Source organism: Argopecten irradians, chromosome 7, assembly GCF_041381155.1.
Source record: "Argopecten irradians isolate NY chromosome 7, Ai_NY, whole genome shotgun sequence".
NCBI classification, from domain to species: Eukaryota; Metazoa; Mollusca; class Bivalvia; order Pectinida; family Pectinidae; genus Argopecten; species Argopecten irradians.
The window spans coordinates 10,736,037-10,749,506 of record NC_091140.1 but is presented as its reverse complement, the minus strand read 5'-3'; the positions used below and the strand labels follow the sequence as shown (position 1 = coordinate 10,749,506).

General features: G+C 38.2%; 2 protein-coding genes across 2 annotated transcripts; both read left to right on the top strand.

Annotated features, from left to right (window-relative positions):
• The first annotated feature begins 6,379 nt into the window (after window positions 1-6,379).
• LOC138327531 (chitin deacetylase 7-like) lies at window positions 6,380-10,226 on the top strand. Its single transcript, XM_069273700.1, has one exon. It carries the CDS (start codon window positions 6,437-6,439, stop codon window positions 7,463-7,465), a length of 1,029 nt encoding a protein of 342 aa, XP_069129801.1. The 5' UTR covers window positions 6,380-6,436; the 3' UTR covers window positions 7,466-10,226.
• Window positions 10,227-10,725: 499 nt separating this feature from the next.
• On the top strand, window positions 10,726-12,202 carry LOC138326793 (chitin deacetylase 1-like). Its single transcript, XM_069272796.1, has one exon. It carries the CDS (start codon window positions 10,804-10,806, stop codon window positions 11,908-11,910), a length of 1,107 nt encoding a protein of 368 aa, XP_069128897.1. The 5' UTR covers window positions 10,726-10,803; the 3' UTR covers window positions 11,911-12,202.
• The last annotated feature ends 1,268 nt before the right edge of the window (window positions 12,203-13,470 follow it).

Here is a 13,470-nt window from a genome sequence, read left to right as displayed (position 1 = left end):
TTAACCTAAGTGGTATGGAAATTATATGGTCAATGCCAGGTACCATAGTTAGTTTCCGTATCATGTAGTACCCGCCAAGCCACACTATCAGTCGCCCCATTTTTATCTAGTTAGTTTCCGTATCATGTAGTACCCGCCAAGCCACACTATCAGTCGCCCCATTTTTATCTAGTTAGTTTCCGTATCATGTAGTACCCGCCAAGCCACACTATCAGTCGCCCCATTTTTATCTAGTTAGTTTCCGTATCATGTAGTACCCGCCAAGCCACACTATCAGTCGCCCCATTTTTATCTAGTTAGTTTCCGTATCATGTAGTACCCGCCAAGCCACACTATCAGTCGCCCCATTTTTATCTAGTTAGTTTCCGTATCATGTAGTACCCGCCAAGCCACACTATCAGTCGCCCCATTTTTATCTAGTTAGTTTCCGTATCATGTAGTACCCGCCAAGCCACACTATCAGTCCGCCCCATTTTTATCTAGTTAGTTTCCGTATCATGTAGTACCCGCCAAGCCACACTATCAGTCGCCCCATTTTTATCTAGTTAGTTTCCGTATCATGTAGTACCCGCCAAGCCACACTATCAGTCGCCCCATTTTTATCTAGTTAGTTTCCGTATCATGTAGTACCCGCCAAGCCACACTATCAGTCGCCCCATTTTTATCTAGTTAGTTTCCGTATCATGTAGTACCCGCCAAGCCACACTATCAGTCGCCCCATTTTTATCTAGTTAGTTTCCGTATCATGTAGTACCCGCCACACTATCAGTCGCCCCATTTTTATCTAGTTAGTTTCCGTATCATGTAGTACCCGCCCACACTATCAGTCGCCCCATTTTTATCTAGTTAGTTTCCGTATCATGTAGTACCCGCCACACTATCAGTCGCCCCATTTTTATCTAGTTAGTTTCCGTATCATGTAGTACCCGCCACACTATCAGTCGCCCCATTTTTATCTAGTTAGTTTCCGTATCATGTAGTACCCGCCAAGCCACACTATCAGTCGCCCCATTTTTATCTAGTTAGTTTCCGTATCATGTAGTACCCGCCAAGCCACACTATCAGTCGCCCCATTTTTATCTAGTTAGTTTCCGTATCATGTAGTACCCGCCACACTATCAGTCGCCCCATTTTTATCTAGTTAGTTTCCGTATCATGTAGTACCCGCCACACTATCAGTCGCCCCATTTTTATCTAGTTAGTTTCCGTATCATGTAGTACCCGCCAAGCCACACTATCAGTCGCCCCATTTTTATCTAGTTAGTTTCCGTATCATGTAGTACCCGCCAAGCCACACTATCAGTCGCCCCATTTTTATCTAGTTAGTTTCCGTATCATGTAGTACCCGCCACACTATCAGTCGCCCCATTTTTATCTTTGCTGTAGAGCAGCGTCCAGAGGAGAATTCACAAATCTTTCTCACACATTGGAACCTCAAGGCCACAATTAGTACGGTCTCAAAGTTTAAATGTCGAGTGGCTTTTAGTATCCTTCAATTGGGGAAAGGGATTGAAATTATACGGCCACGTACATGCATGGCAGTGTATGCATCGGGACAGCATGCACATCTCTAACGCCCTACAAGTAAAATACAGTGTTGCGAATGATATTTCTGTAGTCAATGTAAATTTTTCAGGAGTAAACATGTTTTCGTATAGTACAATTTCAGAATGTTACAGGCTTGATGATACAGACGGCAAGCAAATTCCTCAAACCTGGTTGTCTGATAAGTATGATTGTTTGCATTAATGACAAGTCCCATGTTTTCGTATCGAAATAAAAATATATAATAGTAACGCACAGTCAATCCATTCTATTTGCTCAGAATAGCATTATATGTTAACCTTAGATATGTTAACTCTAGCCCCTATTGTGGAGATAAGAATACATTCAACCTTCATACAAAAAGTTTTGATGACTTTTTCTAATACGTTGCGGCTTAAAAGAAAAAATATTCTGTTTTAAAAAACCGACTTAAAATAGTCAATACGCTTGAGTTTTTCTCTTAAAAATAAAGTTCGTTATTTTTCAACATTTCTTGTTAAACTTTCAAATACCTCAACCACAACAAAATATGAAAATAATAAAACCAATATGTTATATTTTCGCTTTTAAATGCTTGATATTTTTATCACAGTCAATCTGATTAAAATCAGCACCTTTTTTCTCCGCTTAATACGTACTACGTTTGTAGCGTAGCACGTGGTAAGCGGAGACACAAGCAGCTGATTTTAATCAGATTTCATCACAGTAACCCTTCAAAAGATTTATAGCAGAAATTTATTCAATTTTTTTTGTATAAAAATCAGTAGAAGTCTTTTTTTGCTTCAAATGAGAGACAATGCATAAAAACGTTAATGAACTTGAAGATAGACCTTGACGGGACTGAAACCTTAAGATCTTTAACATTTAGTTGATGCGACGCATTAACAAACCTATTATCCTTTAACTCCTTATGTTTTTGTTCTTTGTTGTTGTTCATTATGACCCATTCGTATAAAACATGACTATCTAGGCAAGTTATTTTGTCATTTGGTAATTCTGAATTATTTTTTTTAACGTTAGTACATATACATACACACTTTTGTAGCGATCAAATACGGATTAAGCTTATCACATACTGTAAAATGGGTTATTTTTTGCGGTTCAAAAATCCGCTTTCAATGGAGTTTATTACCATAATTCACTATATTGATGGATATACACAGCGTATCCATCTGAAAGCGTGTATCCCCAAATACTCCATATACTTTTGTGTTTGATAAACACAAAACCTTAACAGTGTATCAAACAAATGGTATATTCATTGAAAATAGGGTATAACTAGTGCAATTTATACATTTATTTCAAATGACCGTTTTTATAAGTTTCATTTTATATTGAAACCAAATTCAGGTCCTCCTGAAGTCCCGTTCAAGAGCCGCAATACCGCAACAAAAAATATTGATCTATTTATTAAGAATTACTATTAAGTGTATTAATTTTACAGAAGGATATATTATACATATATACGCATGTAATACTCTAAACCTCCTTCCATGTCCTCCTTCATGTCCCGTTCGGTCCATTCAGGTAGCTTCTGAACTCGTATCTAAGCTGTTGGTATGGCACAAGTGGGATAACTGCTATCAAACAAAGGTTCAATTATCACCAGTGTAATTCAGCAATTTAGCTTAGCTATCAATCCATCTTAATAAAAGGCAGCAGGTCACAAGCATACTGTTTGGGTTTTCTTATTTTTGTCTAGTTTTGTAAAAGCAAAATTCAAACAATGTATATATTTATCTGTAAATTTATTACATTTTGTAACAATCTTTACACACTAGGTGGCATTACAATAACAAAAAGTCACACCACGTTTGCCATAAAAAATATTTCTGTTGTCCCCATAGCATGATATCGTAAAAGGCGATCAAATTTGGATTTCTATTCTTCCTCAGTTAATTTCTTCTTCCTAACGCCTCTTTTGACAGCGCCTAACTTGTGGCCTTCAGTTGAGCGCTCGGCACTAAGAGGAAGGATCTGGGTTATGTATTCTGGTTGAGCCACACCATAGTTTATTAAAGTGGTACTTTCTGCTACTGCTTTGTGCTCAGCATAACGGGCGTAAGACGACTGGTTTTCCCATGACCGGGTGAAGTGCGATGGTTCTGTGTCTCTGGTGGCAATCAGTACAAAGAAGCACAGCCTGGGACGTTAATCTAAATAGCCATTCCACCAGCACACTCAACCTGGGACGTTAATCTAACTAGCCATTCCACCAGCACACTAAACCTGGGACGTTAATCTAACTAGCCATTCCACCAGCACACTAAACCTGGGACGTTAATCTAACTAGCCATTCCACCAGCACACTAAACCTGGGACGTTAATCTAACTAGCCATTCCACCAGCACACTCAACCTGGGACGTTAATCTAACTAGCCATTCCACCAGCACACTAAACCTGGGACGTTAATCTGACTAGCCATTCCACCAGCACACTAAACCTGGGACGTTAATCTAACTAGCCATTCCACCAGCACACTAAACCTGGGACGTTAATCTGACTAGCCATTCTACCAGCACACACAACCTGGGACGTTAATCTAACTAGCCATTCTACCAGCACACACAACCTGGGACGTTAATCTGACTAGCCATTCCACCAGCACACACAACCTGGGACGTTATTCTGACTAGCCATTCCACCATCACACTCAACCTGGGACGTTAATCTAACTAGCCATTCTACCAGCACACTCAAACTGGGACGTTAATCTGACTAGCCATTCCACCAGCACACTCAACCTGGGACGTTAATCTGACTAGCCATTCCACCAGCACACTAAACCTGGGACGTTAATCTAACTAGCCATTCCACCAGCACACACACAACCTGGGACGTTAATCTAACTAGCCATTCCACCAGCACACACAACCTGGGACGTTATTCTGACTAGCCATTCTACCAGCACACTCAACCTGGGACGTTAATCTAACTAGCCATTCTACCAGCACACTCAAACTGGGACGTTAATCTGACTAGCCATTCCACCAGCACACTCAAACTGGGACGTTAATCTGACTAGTCATTCCACCAGCACACTCAACCTGGGACGTTAATCTAACTAGCCATTCCACCAGCACACTAAACCTGGGACGTTAATCTGACTAGCCATTCCACCAGCACACACAACCTGGGACGTTATTCTGACTAGCCATTCCACCAGCACACACAACCTGGGACGTTATTCTGACTAGCCATTCTACCAGCACACTCAACCTGGGACGTTATTCTGACTAGCCATTTCACTAGCACACTAAACCTGGGACGTTAATCTAACTAGCCATTCCACCAGCACACTCAACCTGGGACGTTAATCTGACTAGCCATTCCACCATCACACTCAACCTGGGACGTTAATCTAACTAGCCATTCCACCAGCACACACAACCTGGGACGTTAATCTGACTAGCCATTCCACCATCACACTCAACCTGGGACGTTAATCTAACTAGCCATTCCACCAGCACACACAACCTGGGACGTTATTCTGACTAGCCATTCCACCAGCACACACTCAACCTGGGACGTTAATCTGACTAGCCATTCCACCAGCACACACAACCTGGGACGTTATTCTGACTAGCCATTCCACCAGCACACACAACCTGGGACGTTAATCTGACTAGCCATTCCACCATCACACTCAACCTGGGACGTTAATCTGACTAGCCATTCCACCATCACACTCAACCTGGGACGTTAATCTGACTAGCCATTCCACCATCACACTCAACCTGGGACGTTAATCTGACTAGCCATTCCACCAGCACACACAACCTGGGACGTTAATCTGACTAGCCATTCCACCATCACACTCAACCTGGGACGTTAATCTGACTAGCCATTCCACCATCACACTCAACCTGGGACGTTAATCTGACTAGCCATTCCACCATCACACTCAACCTGGGACGTTAATCTGACTAGCCATTCCACCATCACACTCAACCTGGGACGTTAATCTGACTAGCCATTCCACCAGCACACTCAACCTGGGACGTTAATCTGACTAGCCATTCCACCAGCACACTCAAACCTGGGACGTTATTCTGACTAGCCATTCCACCAGCACACTCAACCTGGGACGTTAATCTAACTAGCCATTCCACCAGCACACTCAACCTGGGACGTTAATCTGACTAGCCATTCCACCAGCACACTCAACCTGGGACGTTAATCTAACTAGCCATTCCACCAGCACACTCAACCTGGGACGTTAATCTGACTAGCCATTCCACCAGCACACTCAAACTGGGACGTTAATCTGACTAGCCATTCCACCAGCACACTACGTATTGTTATGAAAAACTTACTGTATATCTGTGAGATAATGGAACAACTAAAACAAACTTTCTATTAAGATATCTGAGCACATTATTTTTAAAACACCTAATATAGATACATGTATACAAAACAAAAGTATAGATACATATATTTTGCAATCTTCAGAAACATCTACTTATTTTATTATACAAAGGCATGATATAAATCGTGTTATATCTTATAAAAAATCGTTGTTAATTGGATTAAATTTCATAGGTGGGATACGTGTCGATTCAATTAAAATAATACTAAAATAAAATGATAAAATTATATATGCATATATTCTATTGTTCACTGCATAGTGTTAATTCCATTAGGATCACACAATAGAGACATAAGATTAATTTTAAAAGCCCTGCGATGGAAATGGCAGTCACGTAATGTGTTATAGCCTAAAGGGTATATAACACAAATTATTATACCATCATAAGGCTAACCGAGAAGAGTTTTAACACAATAAAATAGTCCCATAGAAGTCGGAACAAAATGTTAGGCAGATCTCTGCTAGGGAATCAACTATTCTGCATCGGTCTGTTTTCTTTCGCGACAACTTCTTTCGTTCCAATGTGCAAACAAGGAGAGAATTGTCATCTCCCAGACTGCTTCTGTAGTACTTTCCATCACCTCCTTGACCCGGAGGAGATTCCACAGATCGTGTACTTTGCATTCGATGATGGCGTTAAGGAACAAGCAGAAGCCCACTACAATAGATTATTCTCAGAGGACCGTAAAAACCCTAATGGCTGTCCTATCAGTATGACATTGTATGTATCCGGGGACCAAACAGAATACCCCGTTTTGAGTGAATTGTCAAAAAGAGGGTTTGAAATCGCTGTACATAGTATGAGTCATGAGGTCATAAAGACAGGAGAAAAGGTACGGGATGAAGCCATTGGACAAAGGGATAACATCATCAACTTTTCCAACGTAACAGTTAACCAGATTCATGGCTGGAGAAGTCCTTACCTTAAAACAGCAGGTGACGACCAGATACAGGCCCTACAGGATCTTAATTTTACGTATGACGTATCGTTCGTTTATACCAGAAAAACGATGGATGATTTAAACCCTTGGCCGTTCACGCTGGATTATGGCTGGACATTGCCTTGTGATCTGCCACCTTGTCCCGCTAAAGAACATCCTGGATTCTGGGTGGTACCAGTGAACGCTATGAGGGATTACGGGGATTGGGCAGCTTGCAGATCCTTCGATTCGTGTGCTAACAAACCGTTAACTATGAACCAAACGTACAATTATTTCATGGACAACTTCCGTAGCCATTACCAAGGTAACAGAGCTCCATTTGGAATCCACATGCACGCGAATTGGTTCTCAAAGGAGGAACATATAAACGCCATGGACAAGGCCATACACGATTTACTGGAGTATGACGATGTTTATATCGTCAGCATCAACCAGGCCCTGGAATGGATGAAGAGACCCACAGAACTGAGATTTATTGACCGTTTTAAACCTTGGAGGTGTTCTCCACTAGAGGAAGGTATCATCACCTTTCGGGTAGTATTAATTTTTGTTCTGGTCGTGGTGGCCGTAGGCATTTACGTTAAAGTAATGTCTACTTTATTCGGATGAGTATTCAAAGTTATGTTTACGTATATTGTGTTCTTGGAACCATTTATCTATGTAAATAAATAAATACTTAGTCATTTGTCTGGAAATAAAACGATGATCATAGAATCATAAGCTAATGTTAACCAAAATGATTATTGCTTTTAATACAAAAGAAAAGTTGAAGTGATATTATATATGTAATATCAGTCAATAATAAAGATATGATACTGTAAAGATTTTAAACAAAAGAAAATCTGACGTGATATTACATACGTAATACTCGACAATAATTAAGTTACGATACTGTGCACAATTTGAACGTTATTTATTGACATAAAATTATTTAATGAACTAAGAGCAATCCATGTAAATAATCCTAAACTATTCCCTTTCAAAATCATACTATATTGCTGTCATGATTGTAACAAAGAACGATTTGTATGCATTAAAACGAATACCAGAATACATAAAATGTGCATATATGTCAGAGTTCATAATTGAAACTTGAAGATTTGTCTAGATTGTTCTACTGTTTCATTTGTTGGGGAGATACACTTTTATTATATCATATTTACTATTAATGTGTTTGGTGAAAAAATTTACCATAATACCGGATTTGTTTTGAGATAACTAAAATAGGCCTTGCCATTTGCAATAAAATTTGTTGAACTTGAAAATACGTTGATTTCTGTATTCCTTTTTGCGAGAGTAAATTTATATACTCATTTTGATTTGGAACATAGAGTTCGTGATGTTCTCTAATAACAATTATTCACCTAAGACAGCTGCAGGCTAATTCCTGTGTTAATAAAGATGGAATCTAGCACACTTTCAGCGTTATTTTAAATCATGGGCCTTTTGCATGCGCTCAATTTATCAGCTGTGTACACGAGATCCGATTCGCCGTTAGAGAATATTATTCTGAACATATTCTGATTCGGTTGACATACCTTCTAATGTGTCATTGAGTCAATTTGAAACTACTGCGTTCAAATCATTTTTTAGTAGTTTTGAATGGCCAATCATGCTGTTCAATGATAGAGTTTGGTACATTATTTTAAAATACACTCTCAATGTACTATTTTTCATAATACGACACGCTAGCTAGTACCACAAGCAAGAACAAAATGTTGTTTTTATTTGATAAAATGTTGGGTTTCTATTTATCTGTAACTCTGTTTAATGATGTATTCTTCTGAGGTTTCACTCCCGTTGAAGTCTCGTTTCGACAAAGATCAAAGAAGTTATGAAATTTTCAAATGCAATCTATCAATATCTGTAGCAAGTTGCCAGTTGTAAATTTTGTCAAAAAATTAATTTCTATTTTTAGTATATACGGTGATTTTAAGAAATGGTCCATTTGGCGGCCATTTTGAAATTATGTCTTTTATCGCTTTGAGTGGAACCACAGTTTTACCAATTTTAATGAAATTATTTTTACTTTTATCATCACTGCGCCAGCATTTGTAGCTGGTTTTTTTGTTGTTGTTTTTTGTAGCTAATTTTTGCTGAAAATCTTTACTAGATTCGTGATAATTAAAATATTGAGCATTAATGTGTGAAATGATACACTTTTGTCACTTTATTTTTACGATTAATTGAAATTTGAGCACTTTTAATTTTTACTCTAAATTATTGAAAAATAACAAAAATGACTGAAAATGGTGGTGCATTTTGTAGCTCAAAATTAAGGGGCATGGGTAGCATATGTTGGTATTCTGAGAAAAAATATGAGTGTCATTAATCAAACCTAGTATATTTTTAAAGACCACTGGGAAGTAAATTCTACAAGCATCTATACATATCAAACACCTCATTAGGAAATTATGGCTTTGATCTCTTGTGTGTATGGTCAAAACGGCAAAATTCCCATAAAATCCAATATTTTGTCAACTAGGTATTTTTGTGTGACGATAGCTCAAAAACGAGCACACGGACATATGTTTTTCTTCCATTTTCTCTTATGGTATAAACTGCTCTTTCCAAAAAATTTACAGAATATGAGAAAAAGTTTAATAAAAGAAAATTTTGAATTCTCTGAGGAGTACATCCTTAATGTGGATATTTGGCCCCATGAATAAGATTATGATTAGGCGTATGCATTAGCAAGCATTCTGTCATAAGATTCCATTCACGATTTCGGTATCAAGCACATGAAAAAATCCAGGTTTTCTTCATGTATTTTTTTATAAATAAATAGTCCAGCTTATTGATAATTATTTCAAGATCGCAAGGTAAGGCAAAATGGTCTCTGACGAATCTCTTTTCAATACCACATACGTGTAATTTATTAAATACAATTTCTAATGGACAATGTGAATAGGTATATAGCATTAGCCATCGGCATAAATATAGATGTAGTGTCCTCGGGGTACTTTCTTATCACTACATACTGTCATACTCTGTCGTTCTCTATTCGACTTTTAATTACATTACATGAATGATATTTCCTTAATAAATAAACCTGCTATCAAGATTAACAAAATAGAAAAGAAAAAGACAGAGAGAGATAGTAAATACTGAACCATGTCAATTTACAATTTTAAACAGGTAAAATTAATTGTAAATTTCCATCATGCAGTCGTCTTATCTTTACATACATTTACACACGGACCTTTGTCATTGTTTGGTGTTTTAACTTTTCTCATGTCATGATTGTTATCAAATAACTTTTCAACTTCCAATTTCTCTTTCAGAAATGTAGTAGGCATTTAAGTCCATGTTTTAAAATCACACACTACAATATACAGATTAATTTCGAATAAAATTTCTATACCATACATCTACTATGTAGTTGTTTTCGGTACTTCCAGTGTGACTGGTGTGAACATTTAAATCCGTAATTGTCCATTGTAATAAAGTTCATTATCATTATTTCTTTTTCAGAACTTACACATTTTTCAGTTTCCTTTTTTCAATATCAACAGTATAAATTTTCTCATCAAGCAACAATCATAACGTGGTAATTATTTTCGTTGTGATATTTTGAAGTTGTCAAGGATGTACTAGAAATTCCCAATCTCATGTACGGTCAATTATCGATTTTAAACCCCCTCCATTCATGTGAAAAAACATCGATGAGGAAATGACGAAAATTTGAATTAATATTAGTTAACTGTTTACGCGTTGTTTGGACAATAGCTGGAATACCTGAGGTATATTTATAGTTAATTGTTTAAAAGCGTCATTGCCCACGCTATTGCTGTTTCTTCGACAGGCTAATATGATAGTGATCATACCCAATGCGTCATTTGTAAACCCCGGGGCACTAAGCACTAATGCGTACGTACACTTAGACACATAAAGACACGTGCTCGTGATTACAACACAGACATCACAGAGATATTGAAGAGTCCAAAATGACGGGACAGAGAATTTTGTATTTTATACTTACAGTGTTACCTTCCGTCACATCTTTTTGTCATCAGGGCGTTAACTGTCACTTACCAGACTGTTTCTGTCACACTTACTTTCACCCTTTAGACCGCCACACCATCCCTCAGATGGTATATTTTGGATTTGACGATGGCGTTCGAGAAACTGCTATTCCGTACCTTGATCAACTTTTCGGTGAACCCCGAAAAAATCCGAACGGATGCCCACTTAGTGTGACTTTCTATGTCTCTGGAGATAACACGAATTACAATGTACTTTCGGATATGTACTTCCGAGGTTACGAGCTTGGCTCGCATAGTGTTACACATGGACATATTTCTAACGCCAAACTCCTCAAAGAAGAGGCTGAAACACAGAGAGATAACATTTTAAAAAGAGTTCGTGGTGTCACAAAGAACGCGGTATTGGGATGGCGCAGCCCTTACTTACAGACAGCTGGGGATGCGCAAGTGGAAGTTCTGAAAGACCTTGGATATACTTATGATATATCACTAACTGTTACTAAAGCGCATATGAATAGCCTTTCTCCCTGGCCAATGACCCTGGACTATGGTTGGCCTTTCAAGTGTTATATACCTCCATGTGTACACAACAACCACCCTGGTTTCTGGGAGGTGCCTGTCATTTCTCTAAGAGACTACAGAGATCAAGACAACTGTGTGTATTTTGACACATGTAAGAATGAGACGAAGACGGAAGAGGAAACATTTAAATACATTATGAATAATTTTCTCAGCCATTACAATGGTAATAAGGCTCCATTTGGCATCCACATGCACGTCAACTGGTTTAAGGAGCCAGAAAATCTCAAAGCCATGGATAGAGCAATAGATGAAATGTTATCACACAAACAGGTGTACATTGTAAACGTTAAACAGGTCATCGCCTGGATGAAGGATCCACAAAATTATACTCAAGTGGAGGATTTCCATCCGTGGAGCTGTTCCGGGACTCGCGTTGAAGCCGAAGTCATGACGTTGTCGGAAATCGTGTTATTATTATTTGTTTTAGCAGCACTAGGTCTGTACATATTCATCATGGTCAAATGGCTCAAATTCCGTAAGAGGTAATCCGATTCTTTTAAGCAACAAAAATGTTATAAATTTTCTATTATGTGTGCACACAATATGTTTATATGTCATTTACAAACCCTTTGTTATATATGTATACTGAGCGTATTGTCGAGCTGTATAGTGTACAGCGTTATATTGACCTACCTGGGAATACCGGGTTTGACATACGCCTGTATGGTGTCAATGCACATGATAATGCTTATTTTATTTGAAATCCTTCATGATGTCAAATATCTCATAATAAGTCAAAAACAACTTTAAACACGAATAAAATCTACACTTCAACGAAGCATGTCTTTAATTATAACTTTGCTCAACATGATATTTCAATTTTCACTGAAGTTGACCTTAATGAAACTACTTAAAAAATCCGGTTTCATTTGCTCATGAACTTGGGTATCATCTTAACATCAGTTTTCGCGCAAGAAAATATTTTATCTAGACCTACTTTTGCCTAAGAAGCTTCCTACTAGGCCTAGGCATAGCTCTTAACAGCAGTGGTTTAAAAAAATGCAAATATTACGGACAGATTTCTACAATTTTATAAGCATTTTTATGATTTCTCGTTTTACTGACTCCGTGACTCTTGTGTATCGTTCGAGTCAGCAACATTGCCTACCGTAGAAAATTTTCTTACGTCTCTCGTTGTAGACTTGCACAAGCCCAGAAACTCGCATTTTTTAACAAAAATAAAAAAAATCTTATACTATTGAATTGAAATATAAGGACCTCGCTTTGGTCGATTTCATGGGAATCAAGAGCAACTCAATTCATCAAATATAAGGACCTCGCTTTGGTCGATTTCATGGGAATCAAGAGCAACTCAATTCATCAACCTATGAAATCGACCAAAGCAAGATTCAATCCTCAATTGAATCAAACCCGCTAGGTTATGAATAGTATCAATTAATTCTTACATAGACAGTCGGAGGAATAAATTCAAAATGAAATACAATGTACTGGTTACACTGTAAAGTTTGTTTTAAGCAACTAAAGCACTAGATACATTTTGGAGATCACTCATTACAGTCTGACTGTCAGTATAGAATGTCTGACAACACATCTTGACCAGTTTATCTTCTAGTGATCTATGAAATTGACCAAAAAGAATGAACCAATGAAAGTTGGGGTTGTAAACCCGCCCACGCTCTGGAATTCACCAAACAGAATGAACCAATGAAAGTTGGGGTTGTAAACCCGCCCACGCTCTGGAATTCACCAAACAGAATGAACCAATGAAAGTTGGGGTTGTAAGCCCGCCCACGCTCTGAAATTCACCAAACAGAATGAACCAATGAAAGGTGGGGTTGTAAACCCGCCCACGCTTTGGAATTCACCAAACAGAATGAACCAATGAAAGTTGGGGTTGTAAACCCGCCCACGCTCTGGAATTCACCAAATGAAAGTTGGGGTTGTAAACCCGCCAACGCTCTGATTTCTTTCTCATTTTGCAGGTTTAAGTGCATCACTTCTTTATGTGTGTGTATTTTTGAATCTGTTTTTTAAGAATAAAGAGACTAAAATTGTGTTTTCTAACAATACTCTGGGTATATGGCA